Consider the following 24,864-nt stretch of genomic DNA (forward strand, 5'->3'; position numbering starts at 1 on the left):
AACAAATCTCAGCCATCCCAATACTTTATCAAAACAGCAGGCCATGCCTCACCAACTCATTACTCATGTACTTAAGGAATGAGAAAAGAGGAGAGAGAGAGAGTGTGTATGCGCGTGCGTGTGCTTATAAAACGTTAAAACTTAAGTTTTCCTCTCAATTCTGACTATGATTAAGGTCAAATAGTAATCCAAAATTATCAAAACTAATCTACTTCATTGACAGTTTATGACAGTTCAGTTTATCCGATTTGACCCCGCAAAAAATAGAAGACAGTTTATGAGAATTTGTACTTAAATGAAAAGGTTAAATTGAGAATATGCATTGTCATATGTATATATATATATATATATATATATATATACACATGCTACTAGTGCACTTGATCACACCAAATTGTCGCTTCAAATGTATTAGGAAAATAAATCGAATATCCAGGATTTGAGAGATATTCCAAGGGGGAGAGGTTTTCAAGTAAAATATAGACGAGGAAGGGGAAAATGTACCGACAGCTGGTCGGAAGAGGATGTTTAACAACATAGTCTAACTAAGCCAAAAGAAACAAGAAAGAAACCACTCTGTCTAAAAAGCTGGCCGTAGATTCTAAGTCAAAATCCAGCCAACATACTTAGATGTTCTAATAAAACTAAAATTGTCTATGGATGCATGGCAAAAAGCCTCGTACAATCCCCCAAAGAGTAATACATAAAGAACCTTTTCCTTTGTTTTGCTATAAAATACAAAAACACATATAGTTGCTTAGGGAATGAAAATGATTATAAAATATGAAATATATAATGCAAATAACCAATGTCCCTTGCGACAAGGAATAGAGTATTTGTCTAAAGCGACTTTTTGTACCACCGTGGAGATTTGTCTAAAGAGCAGTGCTAGAGTCAGTTGCACATGCTTGTGAACTGATCTGGTCGTTAATACTTGTAAACGGCCAGCCTAACCCTAGCTTCCTACTTTGTCTAAAAGATCAGTTGTTTGGGCCAAGCACAAAATGCTAGGCTCTAAAAAAGTAGGTGTGAGACCCAAAAAGTATAAATATTCATAGAGTGCTCTGTGAAGAGTGCGAGACCCTCATCATGAATTAATCAAACCAACCACTCAAGATGAGTCGTATCTTAGAAAATCCAAGGGGGGGCACACAAGAAATTCTACATTTATGGACTCTGAAACACTATTATCAACCAACACAATTTTATAATCTAGACAGCTGCAATCAATTAAGCATTAAAATGAGCACGTGCATCACATGTGCACGTTGCCATAGTGCACACAGTGTACCCATCTCGTTCAACAAGTTATTTTCCACAAGGTCTCATATATTAGTCCCAAATAAAAAGTGCAAGATATGTTTTTGGACGTCAAACATTTAAAATATGGCATATAATTTGAATTGTAAAATTACCAAAAGATTTTGCAATGTACAATATTTTCCTTCCTGTAAAGCCTCAATGACTCTAATTAACCTGTATCGACTTTCATCCTGCAAAAAGAAAGAAAAAAAAAATTAAGTTAAGGATCCACCAGACGTTGAACTTTTACTAAGAAGAAGACATTAAGTTGAAGTCTACAGCTAGGTTTGAGGATGGATTGACTGACGTGCAGTGCCAATGGAAGTGTAAGGAAGAGTGCGAATGTCCAAACAACTTGTGACCAATTCATACTAGATGCATTTCATCTCATATTGTGTTACTCACGAGTACTCAATGTAGCTTTTAAAACGGTATACAAATGCTCGGCTAAAGGCAATTCGTCCGACAAACATGCCCTTTGACTGATGATGACACCGTAAATCAGGGATCCATCGACTCTAACAAAACAATGAAGATACCACCTACTTGATGATTCTAGCCAAATTGGCATAGGGGAAACTGGTTCCAAAACCCATTTTAAGCTTAAGCATATTACCAATACCAATACCAAAATGTCTTAAATAGCATGAGCTCATTATCTAGCTTCATAATTACAACATATGTAAGCAGCAAAAAACTATCATATATACAATAAAAGTTAACAACTAAATGACAAATTGAGTGTGAAGATTTGAAAAGAATGAGATTCAACAATTGGACAACCATGAGTTTCAATTTTTTTATAATTGGACAAATGCCACTTCTGTACAACCAGTTAAACAAGTAAAATTAGAGGACTGCAGAAAAAGCAATAAACAGACATGGGATTCCTGCCAATAACTTCAGGGGTGAGGCAATATACTGCCTGGTCGTGAGAAGATTGGTACCTTTAATTAACAGAACTGCGACAAATGGAAAAGGCAGCAGTCTCTATATCACTGACAATTGGTCTATGTATCTTGATCAAAATTGCCAGGAGCCAGCATTCAGCCCATGGATTTGTTCAGCAACAAAAGGAGCAATATGAATACCGAGAGTTCAAGCATAAACCAAGGCTCTGAAACATGTTCAAGCATTCGCTGAAACCTGTAAGTTCAACCAGTAGATAGCTGCTGATAAAGCCTGTTATCCATTTAAAGATAATCACCACTATCAGAAAAGTGACTAATAGATACACTTATATTTAGTCGATAATTCAGCTGATTGATGAATGCTCATTTGACTTCAATTTCTAATAATCTGTAGGCAAAATTTCAAACTGTCTATGCACTAGGCCATGTATTAGAATATAGGTTAGGGTACACTTTTCCCCAAATGTTATAAAGGTTCGTTTGGTAACACTTATTTTATTTTATTTTTATTTTTTTTGAAACCCAGAACTCCACTTTGTCAGCTTTGCTGACGCAGCTTCCAAACTGCGGTAGATTATTAATATGGTTTTTGGTTTTTGGTATATATTTTTCTTTACAGATAGAGAAGCAAAAATAAGACAATAGTGAGAAGCGACATGATAGCTGTCAGGAAAGGGGTATAAAATGTACATGGAATGATTTATAGAATAAAAAATAAAACCGAAAACTATAATAAAAGGCTTTCTTTCTTCTTCTTTTTCTTTTTAAAAATTTGGTTTTATGTTTTCTTCCTCACATTTTTCATACTCATCTCCCTCTTTTCTCCCATATGCTTTCCCCCTCTCTTTAGCTAAGAAGCAACTAAAATCTAAAGACATGAACATTATCAAACAGAACTTAAATATGTTACTAATTTCCCTAGTAGGATGATAAATGTTTCAGTTTCATCCTCTAATCTGACCATGTTCAACATCATAGTTTAGAATGTGTAATATGAACCCTCCATCCATATTCGTTAAATGTAACTGGTGGAAAACAATATCACATAATGCTAACTCGTTCTTCCTTGTTGGGTGCAGCAGGAGTAATCAGAGCACCATGCTGAACATCAGCCTCAAATAGGGGACTTTTTTCCTTGTCATCTTCCCCACTGCCACATTGAAGGTTACCAACACAGACTTCCTAAAGACTGCTGACCTTATCCTCCACTTAAATAGAGTATTAAGTGACTGGCTGTGACTTGCTTTTCAACAGAGTCGAAAAGTCACAGCCAGAACTTTTTACCAGAGTTCTGGTATCTTATTTAATTTCAGGGAATACTGTGTAATAACCTTGATTTCCAGATCAGGAAGGTCTTCCAACTCGTAAAGGGGAGGAGGTGGAAGATCTGGCCCCCCAAACTTCTCATGCCACAGAGCAGATACCGCAGCTGCCTAGCCTGGGCTTGAAAATTTTCCGGTCCAGGCTGAGACAGGTGAAGCAAAATCCTGGAAAAGCAGTGACCTCCAACCAAATTTGAGTTACTTAGCTAAGCCCAGTTCAATGTGGTAATGTGGAGCAACTGGCAAGGGAGGAGCTGAGCTTGGCGGAGAATTCAGTGTCAAAAATTTTGAGGTATTCCATGTCAACGAGGTATTAGGGGTCTCCCTGTAATCGATTTCGTTTTGAACAATGAAAACATCATTCCTCAGTCACAAGCCAAGCATGTTATGAAGCCTTCCACCAGTAACATTTAACGAACACGAATGGAGGATTCAGATTTAAAGAAAATTAAAAACATGAGGTTAACATTCTTCAATTAGAAAAGCAAGAACATCAGAACATTTAAGAAACTACAGGGGCGAAAGGTGTAATCTACCCTATAAGTTAGTAACTGGCCTGTACAATATCACATTACACCTAGCACCCAAGTGGTATTATGGATATTTATGTTTCTGAGAAGATGAGAAAAAGCATCATATAACCGACATTTTTGGACGTAAAAGGCTTACCAATCTCTTTTATTGGAAGTGCTGGTTCCATGCATAATTTCCTCCCTTGCAAACTCTTCTAATATAGCATGTTGGCGTTCATTTATTTCACTTTATCAAAAGGAAAAAAACACAAATCAGATTAAAAGATTCTCCTGGATCATAAGTGTATAAGTAATTACAACATGAAGAAAAACCAATAATATTAAATCATTCACGAAGGAAGTAAAATGGAGGCACTAATCTACAGCTTTTATCAAGTGAGGCAGAGCCAGGTAGCTGATATCAGTTCAACTTAGGTGGATTCTTGAGCACAGGAGTTAAAAAGCAAGCATCGCAGTTCTCACTTGATTAGTAGGCCAGTGCCAACACGCATTTTCAGAAATATCAGTTCGGTTTCTTCAAACAATTTTCTTAGAAAATATTGACATATTATACCTATAACCACATGCAACCAAAAGTAATAAAGAAAGCTTACGTGGGAAATATAACTCGGAAGCGCACATATTGATCTCCATGGCTAACTAGAAAACCATGTTTTGGCAGTCCTGAAAAACATAGAGTCTTAGAAAATTTCAAGAAAGCGAGGTACTAACTTTTGAGTCATGAAAGTTAATGATTTACTAACCTTTGCCTCTTAGTACAATATGTTGTCCAGGCTGAACCCCCTTTGGTATCTGAGAGATCCATAATTACAAGGAAGAGTCAGTCTGATGTAGAATCAAGAAGATGATGGAAGAGAGAGAAATAGGAAGAGAACAAGAGCAGAAAGAAAAAGTAGGGACACTTCATCTCTAAACAATTCCATAGGCAAAACCGAAATCCAATCACAAGGATGGGCCAGTCTAAATAGGTAGTCAGCAAAAAAATCCCATAAGGAAACAATAATTAAACCCTAATAAAACAAAACTAGCCTAATAAACACTCTTTCATAATAGGAAGGTCACCACAATGATCGCCTCACCATTGAAGTGTCAACTGGGCTGTGGTAAGATTACGCCAGACATGGATGAAACATCATTGGACAATTTATCTATCCAACTACAGATGTTTCTAATAACATTCGGCATATTAGGTTAACCTCTCATTCTTTAGTATTTATTGTAGTACTTAAATACTTGTATAAAATTAATAAATACATTTCTGAAGAAACAACAAACACAAAAATAATGCTCAGCCTGACAAACAACACATTAGATTCCTGACCTTAAAAATTAAAATTTTAAAAGTTTCAGGCAGGGGAAACTCCAGAGCTACAAATTGCATCTTATATCCAGCTTTATACCATATTATACACATCCATGGATCCAATTCAACTAAGACCCCTCATCCCCAAACACATGCCATAGAGTTGACCGCATTTAATAAAAGTGTTTAAATTGCCCAACAGAACTAAAAGCGTCCACTTATTAGAGTGGTTACATAAAAAAAGAAAATATTGGGGACAAAATTTTCAAGTTAATTAGATAATAAAGGTTTAGCACAAAGAGAAAACTCTTACTTTTACTTCTATCTTCCCAGACAAAGTTGGTACCTCAACCTTACCACCAAGAATAGCCTGAAACATTCAAACTTTCAGCATCAACATTAATATTTTAGGTTTTGAGAAATGAATATTTAGACGGGACAATAGGACAAGGAAATTGCCTTCAATTCCGACTCGAGAGAAGAACTACTTGCATTAGATACTTTACTGATGAATTTAAGGAAATGAAGTTGACAGAAGAAACTATTAAGTTTTTAGAACAAGAAAATTAATAATAACAGGGATGCCAAACGTAAGTTTGGAAAAGAAGAAAACACAAAGTAAAATGGAGAGATGATATGATATGGCAACTAAGTGGAAAGCACCATAAGTTGCCAAAAGAAAATATTATATCATATGGAAACGAGGTAACTATTTAGAGATATGAATCAATGTATGGAATCGTTCTCACTTGCGTAAAGCTAATATTAGAGTTCACATAAACATCTGCACCATCTCTAGCAAAGATAGGATCTTCAGCAACCTACACCAAAAAGAAACCAAATTTGAGAAGGCATATCAGGATACATATTCACAACCACACTAGCTTCTACACAATAAGTCACTGAAATGCAAGTCTTCATTTGATCAAGTTCAATTATAATCACAGCATGTGCTTAGATGACATCTCATCCAACTAAGCATACAATTCCAGCTTATCCTCTTTTTTACAGGTAATGCAAGGAATTAAGTCTTCCAAAACACTCATTATCATTTAAAACATGATTAAAACATGCAAGAAAAGAGAGTAAAGTCGTACCTTTAGTTTAATGTAAAAACAGCCTGGTTGACCTCCTCGTACCCCACTATTCCCAGCCTCCGGAATACGGATTGTATCTCCAGAATCCACACCTATAGCCATAAGAGAGAGAGAGAGAGAGAGAGAGAGAGAGAGAGAGAGAGAGAGAGAGAGAGAGAGAGAGAGATGTTAGATAATGAAAAAATAATAATAAAGTTCAATTCAGAATTCACAAGTAACATATGATAATTTCTAGACATTAAAGATACATCATGTACAAAGAGAAGCTTCTTGTAATGACTCGAAATTACACTCTGTTAATCCTATAGGGCACTCAGTTTCACATTAAGAGCACTAAGTATGTTTGTTGATAATTTATACCATTTTCGTACAGGAGATTGAGTAAGCCAAATATTATTAAACATAATGCCAAACAAGGAAAGCAAATGTAGCTACTATAAACTCTCTGCATGATCTTCATGTTTCCTGAACATGTATCCAATGGAATTTTTAACATGCCTCCAGTAACATACAATACAAGATTTGAAGAGCCAAATGATAGTTATGTCACACACATATCAAAAAACCCACATTGCGACCTTCCTTCATCAAATCAAACAATCTATTACCAACCTGCTGGTATCGAAACTTTAACCTCTCTAGTGCCTTCAACAACCCCTAACCCTCCACATGAGATGCAAGATTCCTGCAACAGATAAATAAACGCCAACAATATTATTTCACACAATTCAATACAATGAATTTTTTTCATTGGAAGTCACATTAAACCTTGATTATTTTGCCCGCCCCTTTACAAGTACCGCATGTTGATGTGAATGGAGGAACTGTAACCTGGTAGGAGATTAAACATCAGAACAGACAATTTAATAATTTGTCACTCTTGTAGGATGATAGAAAAGAAAAAATAATAATAATTATCCTCACAAACTGACTCCTTTCAGAAGAAATATCTCCATAACCATCATCAGTGTAGATCTTTAAAACTTACTCTCCCAATACCTCTGCAAGTAGGACAAACTTTGGTCTTGGCATTTAGTGGAGAGCCACGCCCATCTGCATCATGAAATATTAGGGACAACCATATTATATTGCTAAAGTATTTTATTTGGGAACTTAAGATCAGATTGTGAATTTTTGGAAGGAACATTAAAATGATCCATAGAAAAAAAAAATCTCACCCACCAAGATAGGTGCTATTCCCAAATCCGAAGACAAACTTCAGACTCTGACCAAACCCAGACCTCGAGCTTCAAACCCCCCCAACCACATACCCCTGACCCCGGACTCTGAACTCCCAGAGCCAAACATCGAAACCATATGCCGAACCCTGACATTCGGACAGATACACATATTCTAGACCCAGTATGGACTCTGTGCCCAGACCAAATATCAAAGTCACACATAATGGGAAATATCAGAGTCCAAAAAGTAGTTCCTTCTACAACAGCGCTCACTTAGCAACAGAACATATGCAAAATATTAGTCTTCACTCTTATGCAATCAAATTATAAATAAAATAAAAAACGAACTGAAAAAAAAATCCTTTCCCATATAAAAGAGTAAACAAATAAATGGACATCTATGTTGTGGTGAAAGGTTTTCAAAAGAAACGATGATATAAATATTTGAGATCCATGTTATAATTACAAAATCTCCTATCAGAAAGGAAAAAAAAGTAAAAAGTAATGGAATCTTAAAATATTTATTCGACTCACAGCAAGAATCACAGGGAACATGTGCATTGACAGAGAGATGCTTTATGCATCCTTTAGCAGCTTCAAAGAAAGAGAGTGACAGCTCCACCTACGAAACACAGACAACATCAATCATTTCAGCTTGTAAATACAGAAGGAAAACCACACAAAAAGTGTAACCTATGTGAATCAAGTTTACCTCAATATCAGCTGCAACTTGATCGAACTCATGTTCAAAGATCTGCAGTATCAAATCACTGTCAGAGTAAAGAAATTTGAGATTTCAACAAGCTGCAGCAACAGACTGCCTTAAGATCAACGATAGAACACGCACTGAAATACCTCGGAGAATATTTTATGGAATGAACTGGAAAAATGAGTTTGAAAACCATATCTAAACCCTTCTGCACCAGCAGCACCATGAGTTTGATTATCATATCTGAACCCCTCTGCATCCCCAGCAGCATACCCTACGTTTTCTGACCCGCTTGAGCGCTTCTTCATTGGAAATTTTTTTTTTAAAAAAAAAAGACAAAAAGAACAGATAAGTAAGATCTAAAAATGGTCTATGGCGTTCAGGATTTTGATTGCAGAAAAACTATTAAACTTTTAATCAAAATACATAGAGGGAACACAATCACAAATGAAGACGTACACCAAAGAGAGAGACAGAGACAGATGCAGAGTTATTACCTTGTCATATTGTGCCCTCTTTTCAGGATCTTGCAAAGTCTGCAATTAACAATAAATAAATAAAAAGATAATTATGTAAATGTTACACATAAAAATTAAGGAAAGCATAAAAACTATTCAAAATTTTGGTAATTATTTGATAAGAACATAACGAGGGGACAACTCTGAAAAATTCATAAAGTTAGGTAAATTAAGTCAGACCTCATAGGCATCTTTTATTTCTTGAAATTTTCTCTTAGAAGAAGGATTGTCCTTATTTGCATCTGGATGGTACTTCTTGGCAAGCTGCAAAAATATCCAGCGTCAACAGATCAAAAAGAGAAGATTTGCTAAAGTTGTGGAACAAGACAAGAGTATTCATTCAATCAAGAATTTTGCATGGCTTCAATGGTGTATAATAGAGAAACAATTTATGGCATGGCTTCAATAGAGTATAATAGGGAAAGTTTATGGACAGATCATACTTGATAATCCTAAATTCATATCCCATTCGACTCAGCATTATGCAAATAAAGATTTTCCCACTTGCCTAATAAAAAGGAGGGGAAAGAAACATGAAAAGCAAAAGGAAGATATCAAGAAAGAAACATCACCAGCATTATGCAAATTTTACATTTCAACTTAGTACTTAGTATAAAATTCATTCTAGTCAAAAAATTTCCTCCACCACATACAATCCCCTTTCAAATAACCAGACACATTTTTAAAAGGAACTACGCTGAAATAACATCCCAAGATCTTAACATTGTTTCTGCAATGTACATGCTAAATGCAATACAATTGCTTTCCCCATGAACGCCATTACTTCTATATAAACCACACTTCAAGTCACACAAACCAATTCCAGAAACTACATGCAATTGACAATTTGTATACTGACCACACGAAAAGCCTTTTTAATCTCATCTCGGCTTGCGCGTTTCGAAACACCGAGAGTTTCATAGTAGTCTCTTTCAGGTGCGCAGCAAAACCCTGCAAAGATCATCAACTTCAAGCCTTGAACCCAAAAGTTCTGTCACTCACTGTTAGAGAGAGAGAGAGAGAGAGAGAGAGAGAGAGAGAGAGAGAGAGAGAGACAAACCTGAGGCATGGAAATAACGATTTCCCAATGAGGTAGCGAAACCAGCTACAGAACCACAAGAGGGCGAACCTAAGTTTGAAAGCATCGACATTAACAAAGATTCTGAGTTCTCGTAACCACAAAGCAATCAGGCATGAGAAGTAAAACAAGGAGCCGAGGAGCTAACCATGTGTTCGATACAATGCCTCGCTCAATGACGAAAGCCTCCGTGGCCAATCAACTTGATCAACAGTCGACTCTGCAGCCAACGACGACACCAAACGCCTCCGAAGCTGCATTTCAGTACATATAAATTCTAAGAATAAAGCAAAATTGATGAAGAAAACAGAATGAATCTTTGAGCTTCGTCTTCCTCACCAGACCAAGCAAGCTCAATTTTCGCATTTTAGAGGTGTTTGGCTACTGTGAACGATGAAGCTCCAGAACTTGGGTTTGGGATTTTCGTTTAGAATTGTGACGGTCCAATTCGGTAATTTCACCCGCCGACCGTGTTTTGTGTTTTAGGGCGCGACTTCAACAACACGTTGCGTGGCGGGGGGTTAAGAACATCAAAACGCTGTCGTTTCGGCAACATATTTACTTTCTGCCTTTCAGACATTCTGGTCCCGACACGTACGGTCGCCCCCTGATCTTTCTTCAACTAACGAAGAGGACCTGTGAGCTCTGCAGTTTGGACTTCCGTGGCGACTAGCTGTGGGCTCCCCACCGGTCTGAGACGGTGCGCCCCACAGTTCACTACAAACTCAGTCAGGTGGAGGAGGCAGCTGTCGTCGCTCCGCTCACGACCAAGAGTTTGGGATCAAAAAACAGGGTCGATTCCCCTCTCCCCCAATATAGCTATAAAAAAGACAGAATGCATGCAGACACATATTCTGATGGTTGTAAACGGGACAATGGTGCCAGCCAAAAAAACACGGAGAATGAGATTCTGATGATTGTAAACGGGATTAATTAAGTTCAATCTCTATCCAATGCATCATGTTTCATTTCCAGAAACGGCTGTTCTCTTCCCGCTATATTTTTTCCCTTACAATGTAAAGAAGCAATAAGAAAGAAGAGATTAAAACATCCACAGAATAATTTATTGACAAGCATGACATTTATTACTCACAAGGTTTACATTAAAAGATCTCTCTCTCTCTCTCTCTCTCTCTGAGAAACAGAGCAGAACAAAGCAAAAACAGAGGAAACACAAAACACAAGCATAAATTACAGATCATAGGGAGGTTTGTTGTTCAATATGACTGATTGTTTGCTTCTTACGATTTTCAACATTTTTATCACACTTAATTTGTTACTCAAAACATAATACAAAATTAGTCACTGTATAATAAATTAGTTAGACATAGCAATACACACTTTGTTTGCTGGATCCGAATCCCAGTAATCAACCCTTTGCCGCCACCGATCTTTGTCTACACGCTTGTCTCCACAAATGTAACGTCGTGGCGAGCCAATATAAGGAGAGTACTAAAAAAGAAGATAAGAAAATATGAAAAAGGAGGACCAGCCAACAACTAGGCGTGGCACAATCAGTCAGTGCATTATTGACCATTAACAGGCGTGACACAATCAAGCACAAAGCATCCAGTCATATGTATAAATACCAAATTACAACGGTTGAGAAAATAGCATAATTTTTCTCGAATTTTATTATGATTAGTAGTGTTTTGCACGTGAAGGCATGACTAGTTAATTGCTAACCAATATACATAGCACATTTATATTTAAGGTTAGTAATTAGTCATGCACCCACATACTTGCACATGTTAGTTCGGAGCTTAGAGCCGGACATAGCATAGTTGGCCGTTTTGATAAGCACTTCCTTAGCACCAAGAGAGAGAGAATGTTCTGGCCATCCATTAATTCTCGATAATACATTTTCCTCCGTACTTCTTTAAAGTTTAAACGCCTGCTTCTTTAGTGCACCAAAATCAGTATTTATGCTAAGATATTTTCCAAAAGCTTCTCTCTTCAGAATATGCAAAAGTCATTTCTATACAGTTGTTTGGAACTGCTTATGCTCATAAGTGTTTTTAACAAAAACACTGTTATTATAAAATTGTTGCAAAAAAATCATTGAGTGGCCTTTATTGGAAATGAGATTCATCTCAATATTTATGTACACGCATCCATCGATCTATTAAAGTTGTATTATATGTACATTGCTAATGAATTCTATATATCATTTGAATTCATAGTCTTTGCATTTCATTCTATTTCCTTTGATAAAAATAAATTACTTCAAATTTGAATAGAATTATTTTTATCATCAATGACGAATAAAATACAGAATCCCTCTAACTTGGATCACTCTCATTTTCAATACGGCAAAGCTGTACACATTGACTATTCAATAATCTCACCCGGCACATTTGACTCCTCCTATACTTTTGATAAGCGTAGTTTATCTTTTCCAATTTTGTCACTCCTGTCACCATCAACAGCTCCATTATTTCACTCCCACAAAGCCAGACCACTTCTTGCTCTCCCCTACCTCCAACACTCCATTTCTGAAACACACCAAACCCATCAATTCTTGCTAAATTACCATGCACATGGAAGCCAATCATGAGGAAAAACGCAACGCCGCCTTGAAGAGAGCCCTTCTCATACTAAGCTGCGTACTCTTATCAATAGGCGCATGCGGAGGCCCTTTGATAATGCGCCTCTACTTCATCCATGGAGGTAAACGTGTCTGGCTTTCCAGCTGGCTCGAAACCGGCGGCTGGCCAATCATCTTCATCCCCATAGCCCTAGCTTATTACCACCGCCGCACCACTGAAGGCCCTTCAACAAAACTCTTCTTCATGAAGCTCCCGCTCTTCATAGCCTCCGCCGTCATCGGCCTCCTCACGGGCCTCGACGACTACCTCTACGCCTACGGCGTGGCCCGCCTTCCTGTCTCCACGGCAGCCCTAATCACCGCTGCCCATCTGGTTTTCACTGCCCTTTTTGCATTTCTTCTCGTGAAGCAGAAGTTCACTTCTTACTCTATAAACTGCGTCTTCTTATTGACTATTGGAGCGGCTGTTTTGGGGCTGAACACTAGCGCTGATCGGCCAAAGGGAGAGTCGGATAAGCAGTATATTGCCGGGTTTATGATGACGTTGTCGTCAGCGGCTTTGTACGGGTTTGTGTTGCCGTTGGTGGAGTTGACATACAAGAAGGCCAAGCAGACCATTACTTATGCTTTGGTTCTTGAGATTCAATTGGTTATGTGTTTGTTTGCTACTATTTTCTGCACCGTGGGGATGCTTATCAACAATGACTTCAAGGTTAGTGGTAATCCTAACCTCTCCTTCATCATCATCCAATCATTTATAGTTGTTGGAGATTATACTTTAATCTTGATCATAATCATAATCATCGCCTTAATTATATTCATCGTTTCTGAACCGCACATTCTAACTCTACTTGATTAATAATAATATAGATTCTCAATTTCACAATACAAGGTTTCTCTCATACTTCAATATTGTTGTAATAATGTGAAATTTTATTAATTTTTAATTACTGTAAAGAGCCTATAGCCATAAAAAAATAATATTACTACATATATATATACACACAGACGCTTAATTTAGGGTGGAACTAGTAGGTAGAAAGTTATAAAGTGACTTTTAAAACTGCGAGGATAAGCTTTGGTTAACTAGCTTGCAAGTTGCATGTTTAAGTCAACAAAAACCCACAAGTTATCCTTTTTGTATTTTCCATGGAGTATACAACAGAGTGTGATTTCTCAGTCGCCTACGGCAACTGCGATTAGAATTGCTCATGTTGTAATGGATGATGATGATGATGATGATTTAGAGGAATAATTGCTTCAGAATTAAATAAATCTAAAATATTAGAAGTACCAACTGACGAATGTGGGCATTATTAACAAATTGTCATGTCATCAGTTCCGTTATAATTGATAAATTTTTGCAAATGAGAATGACTCACTAGTGTAGTGGTTTAGAGAGCAATTGCTCTCCAGGAAAGGTCGTGGAGATTAGAGTCTCAGCATCTGTGTAATTGATAAATTTTTCTGATGCCTAGGATATTACTAATATGAGTTATCATATTCTCTAATGAATGGTCTTATACATTGATTTAAACCTTTTTAGGTTATTCCAAGAGAAGCAAGAAACTTCGAGCTTGGGGAAAGAAGATACTATGTGGTGCTTGTATTTAGTGCAATAGTTTGGCAGGGTTTCTTTCTGGGAGCCATAGGAATTATCTTCTGTGCCTCATCCTTGCTCTCTGGTATTGTAATTGCTGTTCTGCTCCCAGTTACGGAGATTCTAGCTGTTATTTTTTACCACGAGAAGTTTCAAGCAGAAAAGGGGGTTGCTCTTGCACTCTCTCTGTGGGGTTTTGTCTCATATTTCTATGGGGAGAGAAAATACAGCAAGCAAAAAGGAAGTGAGATGAAAAATGAAAAAGAAAAAGAAGTAGAAATAGGAAAGAAAGATACCCCAGAAACGGCAGAAGTTTCTCAACTCGATCCCTAGGCCATGAAAGCGCAAGCTGTTGTTTCATGTCTTCTTCTCTGTTGGAGTTTCCGATCCGAAGGAGGGAAAGGCCGCATCTTCTGTCATTTGTCATATATTCTTAACATTTCGGATGTTAGAACTTACTTTTCCTCTCAAATATTATTAGTATGATTAAGGTCAAATAGTAAACCAAAATTGACAAACTGATCTATTTTAATTGGCAGTTTATGTGAATTTGTACTTGAATGAAAAGGTTCAATTGAGAATACACATTGTCATATATGCTACTGGTGCACCTAATCTCACCAAATTGTTTGAAAGGCATTCACATGAACAAAAATTCTGATTCTCTTGACCACAAAGCAATCAGGCATGAGAAGTAAAACGAGGAGCCGAGGAGCTCACCATGTGTTCGATACAGTGCCTCGCTCAGCGAGGAAAGCCTACGAGGCCAATCAACTTGATCAACGGTCCAACGACGACCAAACGCCTCCGAAGCTGCATTTCAGTAGATATAAATTCCAAGCGTAAAGCGAAATTGATGAAGAAAACAGAATGAGTCGTTGAGCTTCGTCTTCCTCACCGGACCAAGTAAGCACAATTTTCGCATTTTAGAGGTGTTTGGCTACTGTGAAGGATGAAGCTCCTCAAATTGTTGTGATTGGAAGCTCTGGAAATTCGAGAGAAGAAGAATCGAGAAACGAATAATCGGCGCGACTACAACACGTTGCGTGGTGGGGTTAAGTAGATGAAAACGGTGTCGTTGGGCAACATATTTACTTACTGACTTTCAGATTTTCTGGTCCCGACACGTACGGACGCCCCTGATCTTTCTTCAACCAACCAAGAGGATCGGTGAGCTCTGCAGTTTGGACTTCCATGGCGACTAGCTGTGGGCTCTTCACCGGTCTGAGACGGTGCGCCCCACACTTCGCGAACTCAGTCAGGTGGAGGAGGCAGCTGTCGTCGCTCTGCTCTTCGTCTTCGCCAGTTGAAAGGCGCAAGGACGACCAGCTCAAGAGCAAGATTTTTGGGCAAAAAAATCCGGGTCGGAGCGCAACCACTGTGATTCAGAAATGGGTCGACCGAGGCAACAAGGTCTCTGTTCTCGAACTCCGTCGCATTTCCATTCAACTCTTGAAATCTAAGCGCTTCGACCACGCTCTCCAGGTTTCAATTCTTCGTTTGTTTGCACAAAATGTGCTTAAAGCTTGAAGATTAGGATATTTTGTAGAGTTTTTCAATCGAAATTTCTTCCTTTTCAAGATGAAAATTTGGAAAAATTGTCACTTTAGAAAAAGTAAGAATAAAATTTTCACAATGGTTGAATGGTGTTTGTTTTTTGAACTTTTACATTGTTTTTCTGTGGATATCAGATACTAGCATGGATGGAGGCTCAAAGCGATTTTCGACTGTCGCCGGGTGATCATGCCATGAGGTTGGAATTAATCATAAAAGTGAAGGGTATGTTGAAAGCTGAAGAGTATTTTGAGAATTTAGCTGCCACTGCTTCAAAAAAAGCTGCTTGTCTTCCTCTTCTTCATGGCTATGTTGTGGAAAAGGACACAGAGAAAGCAGAGGCTCTGATGCTGAAGCTTGGTGGGTTGGGGCTGATTGTGAGCCCTCATCCCTATAATGAGATGATGAAGTTGTATATGGGCACATGTCAATTTAGGATAGTGCCCCTTGTTGTAGTTCAAATGAAGAAAAACAAGATACCATTAACTGTTTTGTCCTACAACCTCTGGATGAATGCATGTGCCAAGCTATCCGGGGTTGCTTCAGTAGAGATGGTTTACAAAGAAATGGTGAATGATGAGAATGTTCAGGTTGGATGGAGCACTTTGTCTACTTTAGCCAATGTCTATATGAAAGCAGGCCTTGTTGACAAAGCCAGTTTGGCCCTAAGAAGGGCTGAAGAGAAGCTGTCTGACTGTAACCGCCTTGGTTATTTTTTTCTCATTACGCAATATACTTCTTTAAAGATGAAAGAGGACGTCCTGCGTTTATGGGAAGCTAGTAAGGCGGTACCTGGGAGGATTCCATGTACTAATTACATGCATATACTGTTGTGTTTGGTGAAGCTAGGTGATATTGTGGAAGCAGAGAGGATTTTTATGGAGTGGGAGTCCACCTGCTTTAGGTACGATGTTCGAATCTCCAATGTCCTTCTAGGTGCATACATGCGGAATGGAATGGTAGAGAAAGCTGAGTCGTTGCATCTGCACACATTGCAGAGAGGCGGTCACCCGAATTATAAGACATGGGAGATCCTTATGGAAGGATGGCTGAAAAGCCAATACATTGATAAAGCCATTGAAGCGATGCAAAGAGGGTTCAGTATGTTGCAAGATTGTCATTGGAGGCCATCGGATGATACTATAATGGCCTTTGCTGGTTATTTCGAAAGGCATGGGAATATTGAGGACGCAAATTGGTATGTCAGAGTTATCCATGATTTGGGTTGTGCAAGTTTGCCATTATACAAATCAGTGCTTAGACTGCACCTTTCTGCTCAGAGATCAGCCTCTGACATCCTTAAGATGATGGAGAAGGACATGATTGAGATGGATGATGAGACTTCTGCCCTTGTTCAAGCCTTCGAGGTGTGACTTTATAATCTGTGCTGTACAGTAAGTTCTAGTCGCTTCCTGTGAAGGCTCATGGGGAACAATTTATGCTTCTCTGACTGTTTGTTCGTGAATCAAAGACAATGGTGAAATGGTTCATAAAAATATGGAGAGTATAACATTTGAACATCGAAAGCATAATAGCTCAAGTGCCACATGTAGAGGTCCCTTGATTCAGGGAAGTTGCTTCTTTGTTAGTTAAGGTGGAGAAAAAGATAGATCAGATGGTCTCTCTAGTTTCCTTATTTGAACAGAAACAAAGAGATGGAGCCCTTGTTGTAGATTGTTAGGGAAGATGGCTTCTTGGATCCTTTTCCTTCAGTCAAACAATTAAAATATTTGGTCATGATTCTTAAGGTATTAATGTTCTTGGCAATTATCTCATTTATAAAAAAAGAATTGTTCTCGGCAATTATTTCATTTAAATGCTTATGAAAGTGCAAAAATGTTTTCACATGTGTTTTACCAAGTTATTTATATATGATATCATGAATTGAGCTGAAGCCCATTTTATTCCTCGTACATAAATGGTTCCTATATTAACCATTTTTGTGAATGAAATGATGATAAAATATGCAGGAACCAGTCAGAGATGGTGGCAAAGACTTCAACTCGATGCTGCAGTCAAAATCTTGTGAAAGCCTCGGTTGTGCTCCAGCAATATATCTTGAGGTGGCAGGCATTCTTTAAGAATGGGAAACTCAAGAACTCTTCCAAACCAAGCGTTGAGCAGTGGCATGGTCTCGGTATCAATCAGGTTTACCTCTGCAATCTCCTCGACTATTCTAGCCCACAATCCAATCCACCCAGCGGCTATGTCCACAAAGCCTATGCTTTCACCTCCGAAAAACTGCTTTCCCCCAAGTCCACTTTCCAGGATCTTAAGATTCTCTCTTGCTTCTTTTGCACCCTTCTCTTTCTCCTCCCCTTTCTTGGTGAATGCACTCATAATTGATGGCACACACTGAAATGAAGAACAATAAATGGGATATAGTTTCTAAATTGGTTATCCAAATTTTTTATATATATTGTAAAAATTGCTCAATAGTTCACTCCATCTATCGACCAGAAATTTTTGCAGTATTTGCTGTTATGTGAGAAATGCACTGGTAATGCATGAATAGAACATAGTTACTTCTTGTTGATCCCAGATCGTTCATGGAAACTAAAGTCAAGTGGTAATAGTATTACAGTATAGCTTGTTCTATTACCTTTTCTTCAACAAATTTTGCCCAGAAGCGCGCCTGGGCTCGTTCGTAGGGATCTTCTGGCAGGATTGGATTTTGCATCCATGTTTCTTCAATGTATTCGAGTATAATCAGCGACTCCGCCACCGGCTTACCATCATGCACAAGAACTGGTATTTTTTTGTGCACAGGGTTGTAGTGCAAGAGCAGGGGACTTTTGTTTGGGAGGTCTTCTTCAACATACTGGTACTCAATTTCTTTCAGTTTTAGAGTCCACTTGACTCTGAGAGCAGCAGGACTTGCCCAATACCCAAGCAGCTTCACAGAGTCTGCAGACATGGTTAGATTTTTATGGGACCATATACCCAACTAAACATGGCAATTTATAGGCTCAAATCTTCGCTTGGCATAGCTCGTTAACCAAGCCAATAACGTCATTGCTGATGTCAAAACCAAAGACTATAGAGCTTTTATTTTATTTTATCAAGAAGACTAAAGAGCTTGGGGTGGAAGCAATATGAAGACTTATAGAAGGGTCCGATATGGAGACATCATGACGTGTATGCAACCAGTAATATAACCAAAATGTTTCGAGTCTTTTCCCCTTTTTTTTTTTGACCTGCAATGTTTTAATTGGGCCAGACGAATTCTCGCACACACTTTTGACTTTAGTCATCCTTTAGTTAAAGTTTAAAAAATAATAATTTAAAACTCAAATATTTTTGCCAGATACTCAATTAGAAATTGAATAATATGTCATTACTAAATTATTCTTAATTCCAATTATCAAAATTGTTTGAAGATAATAAAAGGATATTTAACATCAGTTTCGATCTCTTGGACTATAGGGGTTTAAGAGATTTGTGATCACTCACCGTTGGATGTAAATTCAACGGTTCACCAACTCTTGCATTCTTTTTAAGAAACTTTTTTGAACCATTGGATGTTGCATCCAACGGTAGGTGACTACAGTCTCTTGGAATGTGGTCCAAGAGATTGAGGCTGTATTTAACATTTTTCATAGTGAGATATATAAAAACACAAATTTTTTTTTTTTTTAGCTCTCCATAAAAAAGTTATTAAGTGTTATAAATTAGTTAGATTATTATAGATGCCCAACATACATCTTTTGCCCACAATTCCTACCACTATATTTGTGCCTACTATGATGTAATTGTAATCTATCTTATGGTCAGCAATTACAAACTATGAGAGCAATGATCCACTTAGAGCATTTTCACCCAGCAGCCTAAACCATGCAAAATGCCCCCTATGCCTCAAAAACCATTTTCAACGCAGCAATCCCGTCCTGGCAGATGGTGCGCGCCACCAAGCCTAGGCAAACCCGAAACAAGAACAGTCCGAGTTGTTGCCTAAGGGTGATGACATCATCAACGTAAAAATATTTTAACAAATATTTCCAAAAAAATTCAGAAATATTTTCCTTAATACATACCTAGCAAATTTTTTGTACATATAAATAAAATTAATCCTATATGAATAGTAATTGCCCTTAGGTTGCCATGGCAACGCGTGGAAAAGTAAAATAAAAAAGGGTATGACAATCACTATTCACATAAATAATGTCTGCCCTTACTTGCCCTTGCCCTTTGTCATGGCACCATGGGCTCTTAAAAGGAAGCTTACTCCTTTTTTTTTTTTTAATAAGTAGAAGAGCCAACAAATAATAAGCATAAAACATTTTTGCTTAATTATTATACCCAATTATCCATCTCATTATTTGATACAAGCCACTGGTTAACCCCCATACCAGAGACATTTTCTTGAAACAAGACACCAAAGTTCATCCTAAGATTAACTATCCATCATTTCTGATAATTTTTGGGTAAAGTCAATTCCAATACAAAATTGTGCTTCATACTATGAAGTTACGTAAGAGATGATAACGCCCGTGCAACATTTCGAGATATCCGATCATGTATTGGCTCCTGAACGAAAAGCCAAATTATGTCACAATAATCTATACATAATAATAATATATCAATTATAACAAGTTCTTTTTTTTATTACCTCTGTGGAGGGCAGCTTGAATTCTGATTTTGTTATTGTCTCATACAAGAAAATATATCTGTCATCGTAGAGTAATGTCAGTTCTGCTAGTGGTAGATGCAAAAACTTGAAACTTACACACTTCAGTATGGAGTTGATCAAACAATAACACACCAAGCAGAGTGATTCTATTCAGACACAAGGGGCCAGTGGAGAGAGGGGAGGAGGAGGAAGGGGGGGCGGGAAGCAAGGGAAAAGAAAGAGACTGCCCGAGCAATCTTCTAGGTTTAAATAGAATCATCCTAAAAGACAACACAAGCAGAAACATGTGATCACAAAGAACTTGACTAGCAATTTGTACTTATACATAGAATCATTAGCTAGCTTTCTGCTGATCACCTTATGTGTAAAAATCAACGAAGCAATTGCAAAGAAACTGAGGGAAAAGTGAGAGAAAAGCAAGGGAAAAGAAAGAGACTGCCCGAGCAATCTTCTAGGTTTAAATAGAATCATCCTAAAAGACAACACAAGCAGAAACATGTGATCACAAAGAACTTGACTAGCAATTTGTACTTATACATAGAATCATTAGCTAGCTTTCTGCTGATCACCTTATGTGTAAAAATCAACGAAGCAATTGCAAAGAAACTGAGGGAAAAGTGAGAGAAAAGCAAGGGAAAAGAAAGAGACTGCCCGAGCAATCTTCTAGGTTTAAATAGAATCATCCTAAAAGACAACACAAGCAGAAACATGATGATCACAAAGAACTTGACTAGCAATTTGTAGTTTAACACTTATGCATAGAATCATTAGCTATGCTTTCTGCTGACCACTTTATGTGTAAAAATCAACAAAGCAATTGCAAACACAGCCATAATCACAATAACAGTAAAATCATTGGAAAGAAATGGATCTTAGCATCCAAGAAGCATGTAGAAGACATTATTATATAATATAAATTATGATAAAGCACAATAAAGAAGTGGCATACCGCCAAGATAGCTCACGAACGAGTTCCTCAGGAGCATCAGGGAGGACCTAAGTTGTTGTACTGTCAGAGTGAGATTTGATGTTTCACATTCTCAAACCCAAAAAGGAAACATAATTGGGGTTTATGTGACTACCTCATCTTCATAAGGATTGCAATGATCTTTGAACCACAACCTCAAGAACTCCTTAGAATCAAAAGATTTAAACGTCAGCAACTTACTGATAAAATGTAATTCGTCTAAGATCAAAAGAACAAAAAAGCAAAAGGAACATGAAGTATAAAATACATCGCATACTTTATCAACATTTTCAGGTTCAAGGCCATTCTTAAACCGCTCCTCATAAGTATGTGCAATCCAATATCTGCTTGAATCAGGTGTATGCACCTAGAATGGCAAGTGGAGGAAAAAATAAAATTTAACTCTCGTTACATTATCTGAATATGTGTATTGTGATTGAGAAAGAACTACTAGAACTTTGAACAAGACAATGTTAAACCTCATCAATCAAAAGAATGGAACCATCTTGGCCCTTTCCAAATTCATATTTTGTGTCCACCAATATCAAGCCATGTTCCAGAGCCACGCGCTGCAACATGAAAGAAATGGTAAAACTGGTTAGTGTGGCTGACATCTATTATTTAGATAACAAATTGATTCGGTCAGTATCTAAAGTCAATTATGATCATTCCCACCAGCATACACCGTTGAGTACCTTGGCCAGTATACTTACTTGGACTGATCAGTAGTATAATGCTCAATAAACTTACACACAAGCATGCGCGCACACAAAATTCTTGCTATTGTCCAGGCATAAGGACACTGAATACAACGTTCTTCAAGTCAGAGATCAAAGCTTATGACACAAACTTCTGAGCCCACATGTTTAATATGGAACCAGTAAAAATTGAAACAAAAGGAAGAACAAAAAATCAAAGACAGTAGAAACTGATCAAAAGAATTTGTTCATGCTTGCTCTTCCAACTTTTCCTCATTGTAGCCTTTCTTCTATTCTACTTTTTGTGTGAAAATAGAAAGTCCATAATACAATCTCATTCAGAAAACCTATAATCCCATTATGTTTTCAGATCGTTAAATTTTAAAAGGTTCATAACAGTAAGATGATAACAAGAAAGGCAAGTTACCTGTCCATACTCGAACAAGCTTAATGCTTTCCTACTTACTTCATCATACTCGGCTTGAGTCATTAGTCCACGTTCAACGATCTGGAAGAAAATTGCATCAAGTTAACTGAACTGAAGTGTATAGAGGAGAACAAATGAAGACCCACATGTAACACATTATATATAGGCACATGTATGTTATATTAATACATTCCATTCCGAAAGAAAATCCAGCAGAACATCCCATAATGACTTGGTTTCATCTCCAACACAAATCGACTTATCAGTTATTAGGTTTACAGCTTAATATCCCTAATCTACCCAGATTTCTTCTCCTTCCCCCCTTTTTCCCTTTTAGGTAACAAATGATTTCAAAGAGAGACCAAACCTCATCTGGGGTAACAGGAACGTCATGATCTGCCGCCTTAGTTGTTGGTGTGAGTATATTTGCAGGAAGCTTTTGGCTTTTTGCCAAGCCTATAATATCAATAAACCATCAGACTTAAAATTTTTGTTTGAAAATAAAGCAATGCATTGATTAGAAAGCGCACCATCTGGGAGTGCATTGCCACAGTAATTCCGAACACCATTATTGTAGACTGTCCATAGTGACGTATCAGTACTTCCCGTCACGAAACCTCTGACTACAAAATTAGAAGCAAAAGTAGTGTAAAGATAGCTTAATTTATGTATGTATGGTGCACGTACTCGTATTCAAATCAAGCCAAGTTGTTTGGGGATTATATACTTTTCCTTCATGATTATGAGAAGAAAAAATATCTAAAACCTCTATATAGTTGTTTCCTCTCACAACTTCGACGTGTATGTTTATATTGTTTTGTTATCCTCTCAAAACACTATGTATATGCATAAATAGCTAATTTTATACAAATGGAGCAAATAGTGCAGGTAACAGCAAAAGAGCTGCCAAAACAGAAATTCTAAAGGTAAAATGGAGGCTTCCAACACCAAAGTTCAAAAATAAGACACATATGGATGAATACTTTTTTTTAAAGAAATTTGAATCCATAATCCTATTCCTCAAATACAAGTGTGCTGGGACATTAAGCAATCCAGGATACTAACCACTTAAAAAGAATTTATATTGATACAGAATGAGTATATCGGAAAGTCCATTTTCCTCCAGTTCTTCTTTTTTTCAACCAATGCCTTGAATATGTAACATCTTTAACACAAAATTTTACTTTTACTAAAACTTGCATTTTCCCTCACTCAGAATAGAAAGAAACTTCAAGCACAAAAACAATGAAGTAGCTCACTAGCCAATTAAAAAGTGCTAAACACTATGATTATAACATCTTACCCACAAATTCAACAGGAAAAACAGAACATTTCTTTGCAATTGTTACATTTTCATCTGGAGCCGAAACAACTGCGTTTGAAGTTATGTGTCGAGTTTTGTCAAACCACCACAAACTTGTCTCATTGAGAACCTGAAATCACAGAACCAAAGAAATTCAGATACTGCTACTAATTATCCATAAACCATGTAGTGAGTATTTTAATTAGCATGCTTTCTGACTGTTCTTTTTTCTCTTTCCATAAAAAATTCAACTAAATTTAATACAGAAAATTCACATATAAGAAATTCATTTCTTCGGGGTCACAACTAAGAACAGACCTGGCCTTTGAAAGGAATGGAAGCAAGAATTCTGTCAAATGCACTTTGCCTATCCGTGGTGACCATAACTAGATAATCCCCACTGTCATAAACATCTCTAACCTGGAAAACAGAGAATTAGTCTCTTTTTCCATCAAGTCAAAAGCCCAAAAGCTAGTTGCTTGAAAAGCAAAAGCCTAAGTTGTTTATTCAGCGCAATTCACTAGAGGCATTGAAATAAACAAAATAAAGCAAAAAGAATAAAAGATTTGTTCTTTTCCTTTGGGTTTTATACCTTGCCTCTAGTTTTGGATTTGAGGCCGGGAACTGTGAGATGCAGGTTGGTTTCGGAGAGGCAGTGAGACGACGAATTCTTGATAGCACCAATTACCTCTTCCTTGCGAGCACTGTTGATCAGAACGTCTAAGGACGGTGGTTTCTGGTGCTGCTGTTGATTTTGGCCCGCCGTCACTGACATGGAGATTGTTGAGAAGTTTTTGGATTTGGGTTTTGGGGTTCTGAAGGTTGAGATGGAAGAGAAAGAAGGGTTGGGGTTTGGGAGCTTGGGGATGAGGGTCTTGGGAGGGTTTAAGGTTGGAGCATACTGAGCCATTTTCACAGTTGAAGTTTTGGAGTCTCGCGGTGGCTGATTGTGCCGTTGGCGCCTCTTATATACTGTGGTTTTGTTAAAGGCCGCGCTTCCAACTTTTTGATTGCGTGAAACATCTCTGCAACTTAGCCCAAAATAAAAAAAATAAAAAAATAGGCCAGCAAAAATGAATAAAACGAACGGATTAATCCGAGGCTAGTGTGTCCAATATTTGTGACATAAAAGAAAAAAAAAATGTTATTCTTCAGTTCAACATCTTCTTTCCCAACCCCAAAA

General features: G+C 37.5%; 5 protein-coding genes across 8 annotated transcripts; 2 read left to right on the forward strand and 3 right to left on the reverse strand.

Annotated features, from left to right (window-relative positions):
• Positions 1-1,230: 1,230 nt before the first annotated feature.
• On the reverse strand, positions 1,231-11,165 carry LOC117616019 (chaperone protein dnaJ 1, mitochondrial). Of its 3 annotated transcripts, none has more exons than XM_034345217.1 (20): positions 10,294-11,164; positions 10,103-10,208; positions 9,937-10,005; positions 9,736-9,827; positions 9,057-9,140; positions 8,856-8,894; positions 8,505-8,660; positions 8,362-8,403; positions 8,184-8,271; positions 7,457-7,521; positions 7,237-7,299; positions 7,081-7,153; positions 6,469-6,560; positions 6,121-6,192; positions 5,685-5,741; positions 4,812-4,860; positions 4,662-4,731; positions 4,205-4,294; positions 2,250-2,448; positions 1,231-1,493 (listed from the first exon to the last, which is right to left on the reverse strand). In XM_034345217.1, the coding sequence occupies exons 1-19, from the start codon at positions 10,318-10,320 to the stop codon at positions 2,349-2,351; spliced, it is 1,434 nt and encodes a 477-aa protein (XP_034201108.1). In that variant the 5' UTR covers positions 10,321-11,164; the 3' UTR covers positions 1,231-1,493; positions 2,250-2,348. The 3 variants fall into 3 exon arrangements, with proteins under 3 accessions (XP_034201108.1, XP_034201109.1, XP_034201110.1); XM_034345218.1 differs by having other exon boundaries at positions 8,505-8,657; positions 10,294-11,163; XM_034345219.1 differs by lacking the exon at positions 1,231-1,493 and having other exon boundaries at positions 2,331-2,484; positions 10,294-11,165.
• A 1,215-nt stretch (positions 11,166-12,380) lies between these two features.
• LOC117627187 (purine permease 3-like) lies at positions 12,381-14,697 on the forward strand. The gene is made up of 2 exons (XM_034359135.1): positions 12,381-13,214; positions 14,049-14,697. Exons 1-2 carry the CDS (start codon positions 12,489-12,491, stop codon positions 14,433-14,435), a joined length of 1,113 nt encoding a protein of 370 aa, XP_034215026.1. The 5' UTR covers positions 12,381-12,488; the 3' UTR covers positions 14,436-14,697.
• A 559-nt stretch (positions 14,698-15,256) lies between these two features.
• Positions 15,257-18,192, forward strand: LOC117627173 (pentatricopeptide repeat-containing protein At5g27460). Of its 2 annotated transcripts, none has more exons than XM_034359115.1 (3): positions 15,257-15,587; positions 15,794-17,404; positions 17,627-18,192. In XM_034359115.1, the coding sequence occupies exons 1-2, from the start codon at positions 15,297-15,299 to the stop codon at positions 17,027-17,029; spliced, it is 1,527 nt and encodes a 508-aa protein (XP_034215006.1). In that variant the 5' UTR covers positions 15,257-15,296; the 3' UTR covers positions 17,030-17,404; positions 17,627-18,192. The 2 variants fall into 2 exon arrangements, with proteins under 2 accessions (XP_034215006.1, XP_034215015.1); XM_034359124.1 differs by having other exon boundaries at positions 15,266-15,515.
• LOC117627195 (glutathione transferase GST 23-like) lies at positions 17,504-18,621 on the reverse strand. Its single transcript, XM_034359147.1, has 2 exons — positions 18,259-18,621; positions 17,504-18,011 (listed from the first exon to the last, which is right to left on the reverse strand). Exons 1-2 carry the CDS (start codon positions 18,571-18,573, stop codon positions 17,655-17,657), a joined length of 672 nt encoding a protein of 223 aa, XP_034215038.1. The 5' UTR covers positions 18,574-18,621; the 3' UTR covers positions 17,504-17,654.
• A 1,301-nt stretch (positions 18,622-19,922) lies between these two features.
• Positions 19,923-24,730, reverse strand: LOC117616577 (phosphoribosylaminoimidazole-succinocarboxamide synthase, chloroplastic). Its single transcript, XM_034345934.1, has 12 exons — positions 24,274-24,730; positions 24,000-24,101; positions 23,682-23,811; positions 22,909-23,001; positions 22,746-22,834; positions 22,379-22,459; positions 21,733-21,822; positions 21,531-21,620; positions 21,369-21,419; positions 21,236-21,282; positions 20,266-20,323; positions 19,923-20,183 (listed from the first exon to the last, which is right to left on the reverse strand). Exons 1-12 carry the CDS (start codon positions 24,589-24,591, stop codon positions 20,124-20,126), a joined length of 1,209 nt encoding a protein of 402 aa, XP_034201825.1. The 5' UTR covers positions 24,592-24,730; the 3' UTR covers positions 19,923-20,123.
• Between the last annotated feature and the right edge of the window lie 134 nt (positions 24,731-24,864).

This window comes from Prunus dulcis, chromosome 1 (assembly GCF_902201215.1).
Source record: "Prunus dulcis chromosome 1, ALMONDv2, whole genome shotgun sequence".
Lineage (NCBI taxonomy): Eukaryota > Viridiplantae > Streptophyta > Magnoliopsida > Rosales > Rosaceae > Prunus > Prunus dulcis.